General features: G+C 46.9%; 1 protein-coding gene across 1 annotated transcript; it reads left to right on the top strand.

Annotated features, from left to right (window-relative positions):
- The first annotated feature begins 7,635 nt into the window (after nucleotides 1-7,635).
- LOC119404830 (paired amphipathic helix protein Sin3a) lies at nucleotides 7,636-10,137 on the top strand. Its single transcript, XM_037671540.2, is given in 5 exon segments — nucleotides 7,636-9,535; nucleotides 9,538-9,694; nucleotides 9,696-9,742; nucleotides 9,745-10,016; nucleotides 10,018-10,137. Coding segments are annotated over 5 exon segments (2,496 nt in total).
- Nucleotides 10,138-20,604: the final 10,467 nt, after the last annotated feature.

Here is a 20,604-nt window from a genome sequence, read left to right as displayed (position 1 = left end):
CATGCTACTGGAAATAATAAACAATATTTTACTCTGAAGCCCAGAAAATTCACTTGCTTTATACCACTTTATACCACTTTTTGCAGTGTTCCGTGGCTGTTTAAAGTTTCTGTTTCTGAACTACTCATGTCCTCCTCACCACCGCATGCAAGTCAGGGTTGACTGCCTTCTGTCATGTTCACTGTTACCCATTGAACATCTGTGCCCCGTGCTCCTTATTTATAACAAAATTTTTCGCTCATGTCACCGACCTTGTCGCCGTTTCTCCAGTTTCTCAAATATGGACGAATTGAGTGCAAGGCGGAAGTTAAAAGACATCACATTGAAACAATGCATCTAACATAAAGTATATCGTGCAGGTGCTAAAAAGTCTCCCAATGGCGATGTCGAAGGTTGTCACTGCTTCATAGAAATCTTATTGTATACGAATCCATATAGCATTACCACTGGCCACAATGCCGCTGCCTTGGCATGTTTAAAGTCCGCCCCATACATTGACTTAATAGTGAGGGGGCCGCTGCGATGAATCTTTGCCCCCCCCCCCCCCTGAAGGGTAACCCTGCGCATGCCTATGCGTATGATAGCTTTGTTCAATTCAAAATACGGTCAAATTCACTTGAGCTTAGAAGTACGAGGCCCGTGCGCTTGTCTTGGTGGCTGCTGCAGCGCACACACTTCTTCAATGAGCACTTGCACTCCCATTGGGGGGTGCTGGTGTGCTTCAGAAAGGTCTATTTGCCCAAGGCTTTTCTCGATGTGTCTGCATGTATTGGTATGGAGATGTGCTGCTGCATGTGTTTTATGCACGTGCCTACTGAGTGTACATCATCATTGTACTGAGACTCTTGCTGTACCACAGGCGGGCATGTTTGCTGTGCCCAAGTTTCAGGGGAACGTCTGTGCAGTGACTTTTGTTGGTGTGCATGCCTGTGCTGGCCGTGCACTAATGCAGGGTGTATCTTATGTAGCCAACATGGCTGTAGTGGGCAGCCTTCATTTTTCTGTCTCCTGTCTCGCTCGGGGAAGCAGCGGAGAAGGAAGGTACATTTGGGCTGTTGCCTATTGAAAGTATGCAGTAAACATACTATGATACACAGTGGTGTTTATGGCGATGTGTTTTGCTGACACACCCGTCACTACTGCCACAAAGCTTTCTGTGTATTCCCTATGCTTATTTTTGGATGCGTTGCCACACCTGCACAGAAACTGGAATCATTGTTAGACCGTGGTTTCTGCACTGTTTAAAGAGAAAAATATCCTATGGCACACCTTGGCATTAGAGACGCCGTGCGATTAAATGGCATAGTTAAAGTAGTACTGACACAAAAAGTTTACATCTTGTTTTTTCTGTTGCGATACATAGTTAACGACCCACTTACCATGGCTGCAAACCTCGTCGGATCGAGGATGCGATGGTTAATTTTTTGGAGGCGGTTTAATGGAGCCCAGTCGCAGTTTCAATTTCAAAGAGCGCCAAGTGAGGCGGCACCCAGAATGGTTTTCATGTAAACATAGCTGGCTGCATGTTCATAGATGAGCACCGCGCGGACAACTCCTTTCAGTGAAGGCTCCCTGGGAGCTTCTGTAATCCCCTCTGGGATATTGCATTACTCCCCTGAAAAAATGCACTGCCAAGGCAAGGAAGGACATCAGCCTTCATACTCTCGTGCAAGTCTGCCCCCTCTTTCCATTGAAAAGGTCTGCTAGGAGAGAGCACTCCCGAGGATCATGACAGCCAACACGAACTCGTGACGCAGGAGGCAGTTGGTTGTTTACACGAAAACCAAAGGTGCGTGCAGTGGCATGACACGCACATTAAAATTGACGTTAAGTATGTTCTAGGCCTATTGGCACGCCCTTTCTCACTGCGTGTTAGAGAGCTGGCTGAAGAAACAAATCTCCCACTTCTTGAATACCACCCTATTCCCCCCGCTATGCAGCTCCCGCCATGGCAGTGGCAGCTTATAGACTGTGACACATCCTTCGTAGCTTTCACAAAGCACACCCCCCTTATACGCATTCGGATGTATTTCCTAGAGCTGCAACATAAATATGACTGCCAGAATATTATACTGATGCATCCAAGTCCCATGCTGGCGTGTCATATGCAGCGGTTGGCCCATCTTTTTCGGATGCCGGCGTTCTACCCTCTAGCACAAGCATTTTCACAGCCGAGGCTTATGTGTTATTCGTAGCCATTAAACACATTAAAGGATTTAATACACCAAGGGTAGTTATATACTCTGACTCCTTGAGTGTCGTGAAAGCTTTGAAAAATCTGAAAAAACATAGAAATCCTGTAATTATGTCCCTCTACTCAATACTCTGTGCGGCGTACGCGTCCAAGCAACATATCGTCGTGTGCTGGGTGCCAGGGCACCGCGACATCGAAGGAAATACGTTGCCTGACCAGCTGGCCACGTCAGCCAACCTAAGCGCTGCCAACTCTTTAGTTGCTGTCCCCGTGATGGACCTATAACCAAACATACGGAAAAAGCTCAGGGCTTACTGGCAGAAGTTATGGGAACTACAAACGCATAAGTTACACCTGATCAAACCATACCTCGGTAACTGGCCACCTACATCTAAAACACGCCGTACGGAGGTCACTCTCTGTCGGCTTAGAATAGGAAACACACACAGCTCACACAAACACCTTTTGTCCGGTGGTGACCCACCCAGCTGTGACAGATGTGGCCATCCACTTACCGTATATCACCTACTCCTTGAATGCTCTGAGCTAGAGGCTTACGGAAAAAAACACTTTCCACTGGCGTTCAAGCAACACATACCCCTTCATCCAGCGATGTTCATAGGTAGAGAACCTGTCTTTAAATATGATACATAATGCATTTTGAAGGACAAACATACTTTTCATGTCATCTACGCAGGTGATCGGTAGCACGGCCTCCTAAGGGAGGCTGCTGCTGCGGATGCTACATCAAAAGAGAGCACCTGCCTCCAGGCTCTTGGGACCAAGGGCGCTGACAAGGCATCCGTGCTAATACAACACTTCTATATTTTAGCATCATGATCACCTAGAACTCATATTCACCATGCACGCTTCACTCCACTTTCATGATTTTAATACATATATGTTTTACGCCCCTTTAGTGCGCAGAATCTTAGGCCCTTATACAGCCACTAAACATCGTCATTGTTCCCATCCAACACCATTTCCTGGCGGTCTCTGGCCATCAATGGCCCTTGTGCCATTAAACAACATATATCATCATCATGTTCTAGGCCATACTATATGTTAATATTTTGCAGATGCGTGTGTGTCCACACACATCTATCCCACAAGTTATCTCGCCTTCAAAATTTTGTGTCAGTACTCCTTTAAGTAAAAAAAAAAGTGGTGGTGGTACGTACACAGTAACGGTAGATGTTCGACATGACCCACCACGGTGGTATAGCGGTTATGGTGCTCGACTGCCGAGCTGAAGGTCACGGGATCGAATCCTGGCCGCCACGGCCGCATTTTCGATGGAGGCAAAAATGATTGAGGCCCGTGTACTTAGATTTAGGTGCACATTAAGGAACCCAAGGTGGTCGAAATTTCCGGAGTTCTCCACTACGGCATTCCTCATTATCATATCGCAGTTTTGGGACGTTAAACCCCAGCAATTATTATTATTATTATTATTATTGTTGTTGTTGTTGTTATTAGATGTACGAAAAGCCACTATGGCATAAATAGTTGGCTAATACATTAGGCTTTATGGATACATAGTTGGGGATATGCTGCTACATGTTAAAGGGACACTAAAGGCAAGTATTAAGTCGACGTTGATTGTTGAAATAGCGGTCCAGATACCTCATAGTGCTACTTTTGTGCCAAGGAAGTGCTTATTTTGGAATAAAATCACGTTTTAGTGGTCCTCATTGCGTTAGCACACTTCAAATCACCCGCCTGAAAGCTATCTTTCTGACGTCACTGTTGCCGTGCCCAACGTTCCCCGCCTTTACTGCGCGGCAACGTGCACTGGTGGCGTGCACCATTTGGGCATCTGGCAACATCACATGCATGCGGCATTTTGTCGAACTTTCTGTCGGAGCGACTTTCACGAGTGTGCAAAACACACGCGGCAGTACGCGATACCGAAACTACCACTGAAACGCGACTGCATGAGCAAAGCCGGGCGCTGGGCGAAGCGCCGTTCCCCATGGCAACGCCGAAAAGGTTCTTTTTTCCATGAATCAAACAAAAACGAACAAGCAGCATTTTATTACATCTCTTGATGCACGGAAGGTTCTTTTTTTATTGCACCTAGATTGATTACTAGTGACTAATTGTAGTCGGACGCTCTCACGTCATCGGGATCATTTTCAAAATGTCCCACTCGTGGTGCACGTCATGTGATACATTTAGCTTAATTTCTCAGCAAGTAGAGCACTGCTGTTGATAGCATTGCTGTTTTAAACGTTGTAAAACATGGACCTTTCACTCTGACATAAATTGGTATTTGCCTTTAGTGTCCCCTTAACTGAGTACATATTGATGTTTTACTGTAATAAGGTTAGATTGATAGCACTGGTTTACTCAGTGTACATGGCACTGGTGTACTCAAGGGTGAACTATAGTTGTGCTCGAAATCTTGGCTGAAGGAGGGTTCAGTCGTAAATGTTGGCTAGGTAGGCAAGAATATGATTAGCTACATTCATAACAGGTTAGTGTCTTAGGTTTGCATGAAGTAATTGAATGTTTTAAAAAACGGACCTTAGAGCCATTGATGGTATGCTTGTGCGATTGCAAGATTGCCTGTGATGAAATAAGACTAGTTCTGACATTTTGATGTCCAGTCTGCCCGTCACGTCACGGGCAGACTGCAACCCACGAAATAAGCACCTGCTGTCCTTTGCTGTCGGTCGAACGTGGTTCATGATGAGTGAACTGTCGTCCAGTGCCTCCGACAGCGATTTCTGTGATTTAGGCTGCATGCAGAACCCAGACTTCGAAAACCAAGTGAGCTGACTTGAAACGTCATAGGGCTCTCCATGCGGTGAAGCTACCTTGCAGATGCTGGGAGATGAAAACTTTAAAATCAAACTTATTTATACGTGTTTCCCGGATGCGGTGTGGGGAGAGCGTTAACACTACATGCCAAGGAAACCGAAAACGTCCGTTTTGCTGCACTTCAAAATCGTGTCAGTACTCCTTTAAGAGAGCGTTATCATCGTTCTGCTTTCGAAGTAACGCATTCTACAAAGAGGAACTTTGAACACAACAGGGAGAAGTTCTTACTCATGGAACCGTCAACCTGAGGCCTTAAATCTTAGAAGCCTGACGTGATGAACCGTCGTTGCAGGCCCGTAGGCAGGAATTTTTTGTCACCGGGAGGGGGGGGGGCGAGGGCCCACTTGCTGAAAACCTTGTGTATTTGAGAAAAACACCTATTTTCATTCTTTATTTTTGGTAAAACACCTACTCGACCAAAATTTCGGGAGTGGGTGTGGGGCCCTAGGGTCCCCCATCCCTGACTACGGGCCTGCGTCGTCGGCTCACTTGGAGTTGAGCCAAACATGCTCCAAAACTCATCTAAATTTTACTCGCCCAAGTTTTTTAGCCTCCGTGCCGTATTACATGAAGACATGTCACGAATGTCAAAGCCACAAAGCACCACCTCTAAAGACCGCTGACCTTGTCGAGCCCATAGACCTACCTAAGACTCTATTTCAACAAGTTGGAATGGATCTTATCGGACAGTTTCCAATGTCGGCATCAGGGAAGAGTGGATCGTCGTTTCGGCTCGCTATTTGACTCGATATGCTGAAACCGGCTTTCTTCAGCGAGGAATGGCAGCCGAAGTTGCCAATTTTTTTATTCCCAACATAGTTCTTCGACATGATGCGCAAACTGTTGTAATTACCGATCGAACAGCAGCATTGAGTTGATGCAGTGCTTGATGATGACGACTAACACCAGTCATTAAAAAATGCACTGCATACCATCTTCAAAAGAACGGGTTTACGAAACACCTAAGCCGCACCATTGCTGACATGCCGTCGATTTACATGGGCATTGAGCATAAGACGCGGCAAGAAATTCTTTCTCACGTAACTTTTGCCTAAAATGCTGCCCTACAGGAGACCACCCGCGTAACTTTATTTGAGCTAATCTATGGCCGCACAGTCACTACGACACTCGGATGTCATGCGTGAACAACGGCAATTACAAGGCATCCAAAGTAGGGGACTACCTACAAAGAGCTGAAAAAGCGCGCCAGTTGGCACGACACTGAATACGTCAACATGGACGGAAGCTACTACAACCTGCGCCGCAGAGAATTTCAGTACCAGGCAGGCGATAAAGAATGAATATGGAAACCAACACGATGACGCGGGCTGTCAGAGAACTCCTTCGGCGGTACTTTGGTCTGCAAAAGTTCTTCTGACGACACATTGACTTTACTTACCAATGCACCTCGACGGACACGAGCGCTCAAAACGGCAAAACAATGCGGAGGTCCTACACGCAGTGCGTATGAAGCCATATTACGATACAGTGAAAAGGCTCCGTCCTTGCATACTTCCCTCTAACGAGCATCAGGACGATGCCTATATCAGAGGGGAACTAATGCCTCAGAGGCTACTCCCAATACATTTTCAACTATGAGAGCCATACAGCCACTTTACTAACGGTGTGCAATGTCCCACGCCTGCTTACGCTTCTTGTTGCAGCAAACCGCGTACATCTCGCGTTCGTACAGTAGACAGGGGCATTGTCTTGCGAGGCTTCGAATGTGTGTTCGGCGAAGGGCTACTTTTGAATGGAACGCGCTGGTGGACTCCTTGATTTTGGGCGCAGGGTTACCCACAATAAACAAGACTTTGTGCTTCCCCCCTTTCAATACGTTACGATATTACAAACACAAGACAACATCGAGTTTCACTTGCACTTCAAACAACCCAGTCTACTGGCTGGAGTGTGCCACGTGCAAGAAAAAATCTATACTGGACTACCAGTTCATATGAGACTCAACGACCACCGCGCAGACACAAAGCATAATTTACGAATAGCAGTAGTCAGCCACCTCAATGAACAGGACTACAACTTTGACCTAGCAAAAATTTATATACAAGTTTCCGTCCCCCTCGTCACAGGAAATACATGGAGTCAAACGTCATACACAAGTGTACATCCCTACATTCCCCTCCCCTTCAGGAATAAATCTGGCAAGTGGCAATTGTGAATCACTATAAACTGTAGTATCATTTCGATATCATTAAGAGATAGACCAACAATCAAACAATTTTTACTCTCATCCCATTTACGACGTAAAGCCACCTATTGTACAGCCGCCTATTTACTGCTTGCTGTTTCGAATCACCGCTTTCCCTACCTACCCCGCATAATTTGTACTTCTTTGGCACGATTCTACGTCTTTACACCGTTTTCCATGAACTATTTCTATGAGCGAATCCTTAGAACACCTTCCTCCTTTCACTCCAGCCAGGAATTCTCTCTCTCCCCTTTTTTAGGAGCGTGACGGGTGAGATGGCACACAGGGGGAAAATACGGTTGGTGGGGTTTCTTTTTCGCAGTGCTGGACGCCGATACTTTATGAGCCCATTTTTGCTTCTGCACGACTACTGAAGCGGCTGCTTTGACCACTTATTTCAGATTAACACATGCCTAAAGACCAACCCATTCCACCCAACACTGCCCTTCTGACTGCATATTTCATACTCTCTTACAGAGCTCATGCCGCCTTTCGGAAGTTCAAGTGTTCTCTCCACTGTGGACTCGGGCACAAGGATCATGGTAGATGGATAGAGCCCGTACCCAACATAGTCGGCCAGCAAGAACGCATCTCAGGCAATCCATCCATGGAAATCGATAGCTCGTCCTGTAAACGTCTCGGTGTCAGCTACAGAGCACTGCCAACAAATGTTGAACTGCCAAAGTGCAGTGGCCGGACACCGCTTTGTAAAGAAGTCTTGAACGACACTTGGGTCTTGTCTCCGTTGTGGCACAAAGATTCCACAGTTGTAAACTCACGGAAGACCCGCTACGAAAAATCCATTTACTGCTGTGAAGCGGAGCGTTCTGAGTGGGATGTCTTAGTCGAGGCCAACAAGTCGACAATCCTTATTCTAGAGGCAGTACAGACGAAGCTGCAGGGTATGGGCGCCAAGGAACGGCAGCGCTTCCAGCTGGGTGACAACCTTGGAGGCTCATCGAATGTGCTACAGCAGCAGGCCATCCGGCGCATCTACGGTGACGAAGCTGCTGACATCATCGAGCGCCTCAAGCGCGACCCCGTCGTCGCTGTTCCCCTCGTACTGCGCAGGCTCAAAGCGAAGGAGGAAGAGTGGCGTGAGAGACAGAAGGGCCTCAATAAAATCTGGGGAGAGCAAATGAAGAAGTACTACCTCAAGTCGCTGGATCACCAGGGCGCCACGTTTAAGCTGAACGACGTCAAGTTTCTGAGTTACAAGAGCCTCATGAACGAGATTAAGGACATTTATGGAAAGCGCCGGGAACAAATTAAAGGCGGCACTGACGAAGTTTCGGCGGGCCCCCACATGAGTTTGGCCTACCTGGACCCGTTTATTCTTGAGGATGCGGCCAACCTGATCCTCCATCACGCCAAACAGCAGACAGGCTTAAACAAAGAGAGGCAGAAGATCAGACAGCTGTTGCATCGGTTCATCCCAGACCTGTTCTGTCTGCCACGCGGCGAGCTCTCTGACGATGAGGTCGACAAGGATGACATGCAGACCAAGGATGGTGAGAGCCAGCCACTTAACTCGACGCCCAATCGTTGGTCTGATGATGCCTTCCCTAAGGATGGTGACAAAGGTGCACTTCCGACAGCCTCGGGTGATTGCACCGGCAGCACCGACGGCAGCTCGAAACGGAGTGCGCTGCAGATGCAGAATCTTTATACGGATGACTCGTATGCAGTGTTCTTTGTCAACGATAACTGGTATCTGTTCTTTCGGCTGCACCATCTGCTGTGCGAGCGTCTCACGAAAATCTACAGGCTCTCGAAGGACTTGGCTGCGGAGGAGGCAAAGGAGCGCAAGGGCCGAAAGGAATCCGCGGCCGTGGCACTGCGGCTGAAGCCTACAAGCGAGGTTGAAGTGGAAGACTACTACCGGGTGTTTTTGGGCATGGTGAAGAGTCTGTTGGACGGTAACATAAACGGCAAGCAGTACGAACACGCCCTTCGGGAGATGTTTGGAATCTATGCCTACACCGTGTTCACACTGGACAAGGTAGTGCAGAGTGTGGTGCGCCAGCTGCAGCACATTGTGTTCCACGAGGCGTGCCAGCGCTGCACCGAGCTCTTTGCGGAGGAGCTGCGGGCCGGAGGCGCAGGGGGCGCATGTGCCACAGCCGCACACCGTACGCACCTCGAGTCCGGCTACCAGAAGAAAGCCGAGCAAGCCTTGGCCGAAGACACATGCTTCAAAATTGTGATTTATCAGAAGGAGAGCAAGCTTACGATAGAGTTGATTCATACGAAGAGTGACAGAGAGTGAGAGAAATTGTCAGAGTTCGTCGACAAATACTTGGCTGGTGAATTTCCATGTAGGATAACTTGGGAGACAGGGTGACAAGAAAGCCAGCCTTCCTGCCTCACAACGTACTAGGCCGCCTGCAGCAAGCAAAGAAGCAAGAGGGCGAAGCCAAAAAGTTGGCTTCTAGCGCTAACGGCGATGTCAACAATAAAAATTGCAATCAGTGCTTGCACCAATGATGAGAGCACCAACGACGAGGTTCCTTTCGCTGCATACAGGTGGCAATGCACTGGGGGTCATCTGTAATTGCTGGTGCGGGCAAAATTGACTTGATGGCGAACAGTCAGTGCAAGTTTAACCTCAATTCGTATAAAATGGTGTTTGTTGCCAGAAGCTCAAGTTACACCTACAACTGGCGGGCGTTGTGTCGAGACCAGCTGTCTCATCGAAAAGTGTTTCAGCGGATGCGTCATAACTTCAACAAGTGACATTAGGGCTGGCTGGATAAGAATCTGGACATAGAGCGGTGCAGGTTATGTGAGAGACTGGCTGTCGGGTCTCGGCTGCGTATGTAGTTGAACAAAATGCATCCAACCTCCAGACTGCTCACGGCTGTCCTACCGCCCGTTCCGACGCTTCCGAAGTTCGCCCTCTCTCCACTAGTGAAAGGTGTCCGGGGCAGAAAGTGTAGTGGATAGGAACTATGGATTTAAAGCAGCGGCCTTGGCGTTTTTACGACTCTGGTCCGGCGCAATGCCATCCAGCATCATGAATTCCTAGGCCAGACGTAACTGTGTGTGTGTGTGTGTGTACAGACTACAGAAGCAGTTAAACACTAGCAAGAAACCATCCTGAAGAAGCTGCGTATTATAGCGCCTAGAATATACTGTCTAGTGTGCTGAGGGCGCGCGCTGGCGTGGTCACGGTGTTGGTGCCTTCCAACAGCAGCCGCATGATGGTGATACCGATCGCCAAGGTGTAAATCTCTCGAAGCTAGTGTTTGTGCTTGTGCGAAGTGTTTGTGCGAAGCTAGTGTTCGTGCTTGCTTTAAAACGCTTTTCAAGAGAAACTTTTCATTCGGTGACAGTGCCGTACGCGAAAAAAAAACTGCGCCGGCGAGCGTACATGAAATGCGGCCCACGAAGGTGCACCAGTCACATGAGCATTTGTATGCGCCGTTTTACAATAACTGATGTTCTCGCGATCGCGGGCTTGTCGGCGATCAGCCGTTGCTGATATGGCAATCTGATCTTTGATCAAGGTGACCTGAGATTTTACGTTGCCAGATTTCATTGTTGTATGTATATGAACGCATGACCGCATTTGTTGCCTGTGGCAAATGAAGTGTCGTGGGGCTAAGCACATTGATGAAAGTCCCATACCCATCATGGAGGAAGGACAGATGGGAGGGAGCAATGAGAAAGAAAGAAAGAAAGAAAGAAAGAAAGAAGAAAGAAAGAAAGAAAGAAAGAAAGAAAGAAAGAAAGAAAGAAAGAAAGAAAGAAAGAAAGAAAGACAGAAAGAAAGAAAGAAAGAAAGAAAGAAGAAAGAAAGAAAAAAGAAAGAAAGAAAGAAAGAAAGAAAGAAAGAAAAAGAAAGAAAGAAAGAAAGAAAGAAAGAAAGAAAGAAAGAAAGAAAGAAAGAAAAAGAAAGAAAGAAAGAAAGAAAGAAAGAAAGAAAGAAAGAAAGAAAGAAAGAAAGAAAGCCCTGCGCACGCCTATGATCTGGACCCCGTTGACTGCGATCCGCAGTTCTCAATCGCGATCATTGACTGTCGTACCACCATCATGCTGAGAGTGCTGAACTATGCAAACTGTACCTAAGTTATTAAATCACTTGTCAACAACCATTATTGATTGCGAAAAGAGGGGATCCGCTCCGAGGGGATAGAATAAGTGCATTATTGATTCTCGTGAAATTTATGTAACCAACTTTGAATTTAGCTCTCTTTCTTGTTACGACCCAAGAACACAATGGTGCTACAGTCGCAGTGCTCCAGAAAACATTTCAAGCCCCATGCTACCAGATCGGTCATGTCGATGTTCCTGCAGTGGAACTGTGCCTAGTGCAATGTTGATACCCCGTGTATAAATTTATTTCGGTATGAAGCAAGCTGTGTCTCCCAAATAAAATGCATGAACAGCGGGTTCTGTTCACACTGCCTTCTCTTTATGACATGCGTTAATGCGAAGACTAATAGTAATATGCCATATCCAACAGCAAAAACAGTCAGTTACTCTGCTTTACATTTCCAACGCGACGCTGCTTAACATCGACTAACTGCAGTCAGTCGATATTTAGGAGCGTCGCGCTTCAAACGAAAAACACTGCAACATTCACTGCTTTCCAACATATGGCATCAGTCTTCGCGCGACCGCATGCGATGTATATAAAAAAGTCAGTTTCGCCGCAAGGGCGAAGCAATGAATGCGATTGCAAGAAATTGGAATGTCATACGAAGAATGACAAGCAGTTCGACACTTGCAGCGCGCCGCTGAAGCACAAAGAAGGACGGCCGAGATGAACGCACAGGTATACACAGGAGAAGCGTGAACAACTGTCAGAGTTGTTACGTCTTTGTGCTTGAGCTACGCGCTGCATGTGTCGACAATGTTTGTTTGTTACCTTCAAAACTATGGCACATACCCACTCTTGGGGATTGGCCAAGACTGCGTGTCGACAATGTAGAATGAGACGCTCTTAGATATTTCTTTTTCTTCTGCGTCTCATGCCACACGGTGGCGTCTGGCGCAAGCTTTGCCCAGTGTTCTTTTTTTTTCGTTCCACATCACGAGTGGATACAGAAAGGGGCCACTTTGTCTTGCGCGTCTCAAGGGCAGTTTTCAAATTGAAAGAACATGTAGGAGCGTTGCGTGATAGAAAACACGTCCAAGCTCCCCCGAGATCTGCATACCACCAGCGGTAAATGGTGAACATAAATAGCGTACCGTTCTTTCGCCGGCGCATGCAAGGCGTGTGGTTGAGTTGTCTAACGCAGCGCGCTGGGGAGCGAGGTGTCGTTGGTTCGATTCTCCGGTCGGGTACTTCAGAAATTTTTTCTTCTGCTTTACTTTTCTTTGTGTCTTTTTATAGATATACATATCCGGGACATGACGGCGACGGCAACGGCAAAAATCCGCCGAGAGTGTCCATATAATTACTATCGCAATAAAAGACGAATGCGCTAGTTGAAGCGGTTTCATCTGAGATTAAAGGAGGGTAAACGACAGGTACAAAGTCGGACATAACAGGTGCCATGTAGCAGCTGAGAGGTTTTAGGAATGGTAAAATCGATCGATGATTAATCGATAAAAAGTGTCCCACAAAACGAATAATAATAATCATCGATGCTCGCCCTTCACTTAAATCGATTAAAACTTTTCGATTAACGGATTTACAGACAGTTACAAAGTGACGTAAAAATTCTAAGATCGTACTAGAATGCTAAATAAGAGCGGCGACCGCGATGCCGCAGTTTGTGCATGGTGGTCGACATGGAGCCGTTGTCTAGTGTCGAATGATTTTTCGAGTGCCACGAAATGCCGCAGTCGTCCGTGTCAAGCATTTACTCTCTCTACCCCGCATGTGTTACGTCACGCTGGCAGCCTTGGCAAGTGCACATTCCGCCAATACATTTCCTGCGTACTTTTCCTCGTTGTATACCGGCCCAAGCCGCACTAGCGAAGAAATGTTTGATTTGGAGTTTTCAATTGACGTGAACTTGCGCGGCTGTGCTGGCGCAATTTTGGCTGCACAGTGGAAGCGCCAAAAGCTCCCGCGTGCTCTCACGCGGAAGTCGTGATCGGGGCCGACACTTTTTACGCATGGCCTCCGAAATTACGTGCCGGCAGGCTGGCGCGCAATCTCGGAGGCCATGTTTCACGCTTCAGTAAGTCATAGATACTTTGGCAATTGCGGGCGTACTACAATAAGCGAGTCCTTGAATGTCGCGTCGATCCCAGACCGCCGGAGGCTTTCGGGGTTTGAAGAATGTTTTGCATAGAGACGTAGGCGTGTGCGCAGGGTCCCGGATTGGACTACCCGTTGGTTTTTTTATGGTGGGGTAATTGGTTACTGCGCTTGAAGCACTTTTATGCAGAACTACACGTAAGCGCTCAAGTGACTTCATATCTCACGCAGTTGTACACAAACAAAACAATTTCGCGAGAAGCGAACAGCACGCGGACTTTCGTCGTTACGGTATGATTTGTGCATGCTATTTATGTGCTGCGTAAGTGAATTAAGCTATATAACGCAGATTGTATACCACAGGTTTTGTTGGCATAGGCTTCAACCGGTTGCGGCTTCTAATACTGCAAATTAGGCAAACATGAAATCCAATGCCAAAGATTCGGAGGATTCTAGTGAAGGATGGTTAGTCTGTATAGTTAAACGCGTAGTGGTTCAAGGGTGCTTTGTAACCATTTTAACTGAAGTATGTAAGCCTCCGTGTACTGCTTCCAAAAGAATTAAAGTTAGAAGTTGAAAAAAACACTTAATGCTCCCTAAATTTAACCTCACCGTAATTTACTTAACATTCGTGTAGCGTCCTTTTTTTCAGTAGCAATTTCAAGAACATGCGTGCCTTTGTGATAGAACACCTGCTTTCCATGCAGAAGTCATGAGTTCAATACCCGCTCGAACTAAAGATTTTTATTTATTTATTTATTTATTTATTTATTTATTTATTTATTTATTATTTATTTGCATCTATCTCGAATTTTCGCTCACGGACAACGCCCATTTTTCGCTCACAACCAACGACGCCGACACCACAATTTCTGCGAAACGAGCTCTCTAACGCTATCGCGTTAAAGGGGCCCTGCAACACCTTTCTTAGTTATATTGGAATAGTCTCATTATTGACGTATGACTCTTCACGAGTCATATGCCGCAAAAATTTTTCGAATCCGTCAAGTCTAAGTGGTGTTACCAAATTATAGAGATCACGTTCCGCAGCTTTCTCCCTCAACTCAACGCAGCGAGCGCGCGGAAAGCTGCGCGCGGCGTGAAGGGAGGAAGGGCGGAGGTGCGAGGAGGCGACGTCAGCGCTGGCGGCATTTTTTTTTTCATTTTTTTCTCTCTGGCGTCTCGGCGCAACCACGTGGTCTGTGGCGTCACTTCCGGTCGGCTCGCGCGGTCGTCGTCGAGCGGCGGAGCCCATGGCACCGTGTATCGCGCGTGCTTCAAAACTGCGAGTCGGTTTGGTAATGTTGGGTGTGCACCTCGAACTGCCGTAGTGTTTTCATCGCTCTGCCAACCATAGACGCAAACTTGCGTGCGCGTTTGGAACGAATGACAGCTGAGATGGGTTTCGACCCACACTCCGATACACCGCCTCGTCGCACTGCTCGCGCTTGAATCGTATTCAACACGGCAAAGCTGCGTGCACCCTTCTCACAGTCGAGGTACTTCGATGCTGTTTGCTCTTCGAATGCGGGCGCACAGCGAGTGCGGGCTGACAACAAAGAACTAAAGACTAGAAGAAAGGATCGTGGGGCATCGGGCCGGCGCGGACCCATCCCCCGGCTGTCTGCAGCTACCGTGAAAATGCGAGTCTGCTTGGTTGCTGTATCGCGGTTTCTCGGGAACCTGAGACTACGGGGAGGATACGCCGAAGTACGGCTCGATGACATACTGAACAGACAGCGAACGGGACTCTCGCCATACAGCGAACACAGGTATCCTAAGCTAGCCGGCGCCAGCATTGTTATCGGAGAAATGCTGCACCGCTGCCTCGGTCGGTCGTGAGAACGTGCCGACGATGCAGTTTCCAGCTGACGAGGCAACACTCGAACGGCTGCCACTCTCAACGGCAACCGGCGATGGTCAAAAGTACAGAAATATTCACGATTTCGGCACTGCACATGGTGAAGAAAACGCAACCACGCAACTACGAGCAGACGAGCTGTCGGTGAGACCGGAAGTGCTAATATTAAATTCGGTGTTTTAACGGCATAACACTATATAAACATACATATTATCTACTTATTGAACTCAAAATTAACAACTAAGGTAATAATGACGGTGTTATCGTGATTATAACATCAGCCAATGGTGGAACTGCCGACAATCGCGTCATATATTGCAGACTAATACATCATTTGTCGAGAGGAGAGGGAGCGATTTTCAGCTGACTGAGAATTTATTGTAAATTCCAGGCCGCTCGCTTCGCTTTAATATTTGGCTCGCGTGTTCTCGGGAGCCTCGACTACCGATTGGCAGTGCTTTTTGACCCTGCTCAAAAAGTGTTGCACGGCCCCTTTAAAATATAATATTGCACGGGCCGTCTCGGAGGTAGCGTAGCATTCTCTGATGTCGGTACACGCTTCTATACGTCTGCAGTTGAGATCAGAACTTTCATATTTTGATTTCAGCGAACAACTGCAATTTTCAGGGCTTCCCTGCTGGTTCAGCGAGCGTAGCATCAGAACCGGGACCGCGTTTTGCTTTTGCATCACCAGACAGTGACAGCAGCTCAACAGATTAAAATGTTAGCAAACGCTTCGAGAAGTTCATGTAGCGTGTAGTAGTTGAACTAGTCTGCAGCATTCTACGTCACGGTATTTCGTAACGCACTCACGCCTCGTTATTCCCTCTGTACTACGCGAAAACCGATAGGAAACGCTGCGATAAAATGATGTTTGAGTGGTCCTTCTCCATCCCGCTTCGATGCAGCTTTCATATTACATCGTTCTGCAAACATCATGGCATCGTTCGTTCCGATGCAAATGTTAAATAAGCAGGAAATCTTTCTTTTAATAGCCTCACGAGGCATCTTGTACTACATATGACAGCGGTCACATCGGATCTTTATATACTAAAGATGACCAAAGTTCTTGTCATAATTCATAAGCAGATGGAAGGTAGTTAGAATGCTCGCAGCTTGTGTGAAAGGAGACCTGGATCTCGTTCACCTTGCCTCCGTTTCTATCTCTCTTATCTTTCTCTAAACTGACCGCCCTGAAGCCCGGGAAGAACAAATAGATTTGCGCAAGAGCCGTGGAGCGTCTAGCAAACCGGGAAGCAGCATCATTTTTGAGCAGGAAAAGGCACGTTCTATATTGAATGCGCAAGACCTTCACGGATAGAAAGCAATACATATTTCATTTAGTACTTCTGTCCTTTTAGCGTAACGCTGCTGCCTGTCCTATACAATCGCGTGAAACCGTGGTGATCAAAACGAATAGCCGGAGTAAGACATCGTAAACCATGGTTGCCGTAACCAAGCTTTGTGTTTCTTTTTTGCTTTTTTTGGATCTCCTATTTCGGTAACAATGCTCATTTGTATTCCAGAGGGGACAGCCGAGCATTTTTTTTCCGGCTTTCGGCTAAAGGCAATTCCGAAGCTTCGGCTCCATCCAACACGGCTGACGTTGCGTGGCGTGTTTAAGTAAGGATATGTGCACCTTAGATTGTTCTTATATGTCTGTGGGAATGGGCTATCAGATACTTGCATCGATAATGGAGAAAACTGCACGCCATGCTGAATGCCGCCATCTGTTCGTCCTTCTGGGGACATGAATTTCTGGTATAAGATGGGCACCCTTTAGGGCATCTAAAAAGTGCAGAGTAGAGAGCCAGGCGGCGCACATTTTTCTGAGCCCACAATAAAAGGCCCACTTGTAAGCGGAGTTAAACCGTCTTAAGAGGCACAGAGAATATAAAGACTACAAACAGCCTCCGTTGAGGTACGTCTGTTCACTGTGTCTGCGTTTATGACTAAAACTGCAATAAAATTACAAAATCGACTAAGGTGCTTACCATGCGAAGAAATGACATAAATATGTATTCAAAGCATTGTTTTTATGTTTCAGAGTCGAAGAGTGTGTCAAGGTACCCTGCTCGAAAATGATCGGCGTTTGTACTGAAGTATCCTGCAATATGCCAACTTTGGAGTCAGCGTCACGCAGCGCCCAATGGTATCAAATAGCAATGAAGTGGAGACACAAGAGAAACTTCAAGGCGGTACGGCACCGCCCGTATTTGATGTGTTTCCCACTTGTATGGCAGCGCGTCTATGTGGGAAACACAACCAGCAATTTCAGATAAACCTGGCGCACGAACACCAATGGAATAGCGATTCGTGATAGACGGGATAAGAAAAGAGAAACTATGAATGAAACAACAAAGAACACTTCATCGCAGTCGAACAAAAGCCAGTGACGGAGGCGCGAACTCTCTTCCTCATTCATGGGCGCCGCACGCACTCCAGTGATGCAGGATAAGAACGCATCGGATCGGAGCCATTGGTCCGCGACATCCCTTGTGGCAGACCACAAGGCGGCTGCAGGAAGATGGGATGGCTGCGTGGCGTATACAAACCGCGGTCGCATTGGAAGGAGACTTGGGTGGACCCGGGGCTGTTATCCGGGCAGTGCTTTCTGTTTATGACGGGAAACTCGCGACTGCGCCGTCAGCCGCGTTAAAGAGAAGAAAGCATGGATATCTCGCGCGCTGTCTTGGGAGCAGAAAAAAAGCTCTGACCGCGTGGACGGGCAGCATTGCGAACACACCCCGCCAGTCTGACGTGTCCCGCCCAACTGGCCTCGCTGTGACTACTGGACTGGAAGAAGTTTCATCACGGCGCGCCTCGGTGGTTCCACAAAGCCTCGTCGCGGCATATGTCCTCCTCTCTCGTTATTTGCAGCGGGAGAGTAATAGCGAGGTTGTTTTTTCTGTCCTTCTCTCTAGTTGGCGAGCACGAGGTGCAAAGTTTCAGAATCTCTGAGAAGTGAAGAAGAGCTTTAAAAGCGTTCCGTCTGGGAATCGCCATGTTTCATAGGATCAAATGCAAAAGTTTAAACACTGTGCGTTTATCTGAGGTCATTTCTTTCTGGGCCGGCGAATCTGTGACTTCGACTGATGCTTAGAAAGAACAAAGCCCAAAAGATTTTTCCTTTACCTAAGTGAACACTGTTTGTTGTTATTATCTTTCGAATACGTTTAAGTAGATTGATCCTGTAATCAGAAAATGAAGTGCTCCTAAAGGGACACTAAAGAGAAACAATGAATCGGTTTAGATCGATAAATTGTGCTCTGAGAACTCTGACGTCGTTAATTTCATCATCATATGTTTATTAATAGGCGAGAAAATCAAAATGGCTGACTCGGCTAGTTGGTGATTCATTCTGCTTGCTTGAAATGCGAGCGCTTAACGTAGACAAGGACGTAAAGAAATAACACACGGACAGGCGCTTACTACCAACTGAAGGTTTAATGGGAAAAAGAGGCGTATATACTGACAGATAAAAGTTTCGTAAGCACATCCTATAAGAGCACACCGCAAACAAACCATAAAAAGAGTGACAAAACTTTTCCAAAGCCCACTTTACCATACAACAATTCCTTAACGCCTACGGCATCTGCCACTGTCAAGAAACTCAAGCTCCCTATCAGACAGAGCTATTCACGGCTTGCTCACGGAAGTCGAGCCGCCACGCGCTATGTTTGCAGCCTCAACGATAATCCTTGTGCGCTCATCTTTGTGCCTATCAACCACAACTGTGCTATCAAATTGAACTTCGCATCCACACATGCTGACATGTTGGGCGAGAAATCTATCGTTGCCATTGCGAACGTTGCACTCCAGTAGTAAGCGCCTGTCCGTGTGTTATTTCTTTACGTCCTTGTCTACGTTGAGCGCTCGCATTTCAAGCAAGGAGAAAATCAAGTTCAAAGTTTCATTTTTAAATTTCGCGCCGGAATCTTCCCGCGTGACGTCAGGGATTTCAAAATGTATTTATCGTATTTTGGCACCATTGGCTCAACAAAACTACCCCAAGCTTGGTATGTTAAGTCCATGGCCCCCTCAGAGGACAATGTACTTCATTTTTGACGATTAGGATCTAGGTAGTCCCTAGTAGGCGCCTTCAAAACATGTGACGTCCCCGTGTACTTAGATTTAGGTGCACGTTAAAGAACCCCACGTGGTCGAAATTTCCGGAGCCCTCCACTACGGCGTCTCTCATAATCATATCGTGGTTTTGGGACGTTAAACCCCAGATATTATTATACATGTGACGTCACGGGGAATTGTGCGGAAATTTCAAGGTCGCCGCCCACATTTTGTTTTTGCGCGTTTTCTCGCTTACTAAGCGTCTTCTCACAGAAAGCGTGGTGTTTTTGGTATCGTGAAAGAGTACTTTACTAATATGAGAAAAAATCGTTTTGCTCTTTAGTGTTCCTTTAAATGCAGCTCATACGAGCTCAGAGTGTCATTTTCGCTGATTGTGTCGGCCTGTGCACTTCGGGCGACTCAACTCGTCCGCGCTCGTTGTCTCAATCCCACGGTTTCTCGACCACTAAATCATTTTCGCACTCGATGCATTGATTGACACACTGACTCTCTCATTAACTCAATATCTGCGCTCCAGTCAAGTGTATAGTAATGGTACACTTCACGATACACATTTCTTCGACATTTTTTTTTTACTATTTTACGATATTGGCAATAATATGCCTACTTTAAGTGTAGAGACACAGAGGCAGCTCACATAGCCGTTCACTCGTAGAAGCAGTTCGCGTTCTGCCAACCTTCTACTTTTTGCCGAATTACTTATTGAAACTGCCAACTCGCGGGCTTCGTGGATATCGAATTAGTTTGTGTTTGGTCAATCACGCCTACTTAATTCATTCATTCATAGTTGTTTCTAACCCATGTTCTGGCGTTCATCATGTCGTTAGCGAGGCTTCCTAACTGCTGTCATACGGTCAATAATAATGCCTTCGGAGAGAGCGAATGACCCGAAAGGACAGCCGTAGACTATGTGAGCATGGCCATTCGGGTGGAACACGTAAAATAAGTAAAGGTGCTCGTAAAACGGAATTACTTATAGGAGGGACAGGTATACTGCGCTGTAGTAATTCACATTCACGCGAAGTAGCGATTCTGCTCGTTAGAGGGAGGCCATTCTAACTGCCTCGTAGCCCTGTAACTGCATTCCCATCCTTGACTTTTCCAAATGATTATTTTATTGCGTCTACATAGGCGGCTTTTCCTTGCATAATCACGTACCTGCGACGGTACAACAATAGTCGTTGCCCCCTTCGTGCTATGTCCCGCTATTTGCCTGTCGCTTAAATCTCTGTTAGCAAGTGTGGGTATAACATTGTTACTGCAATGTGGGT

This window comes from Rhipicephalus sanguineus, chromosome 1 (genome assembly GCF_013339695.2).
Source record: "Rhipicephalus sanguineus isolate Rsan-2018 chromosome 1, BIME_Rsan_1.4, whole genome shotgun sequence".
Taxonomy (NCBI): Eukaryota; Metazoa; Arthropoda; class Arachnida; order Ixodida; family Ixodidae; genus Rhipicephalus; species Rhipicephalus sanguineus.
Note: the sequence above shows the minus strand (reverse complement) of the source record. Positions and strands in the feature narration are given on the sequence as shown.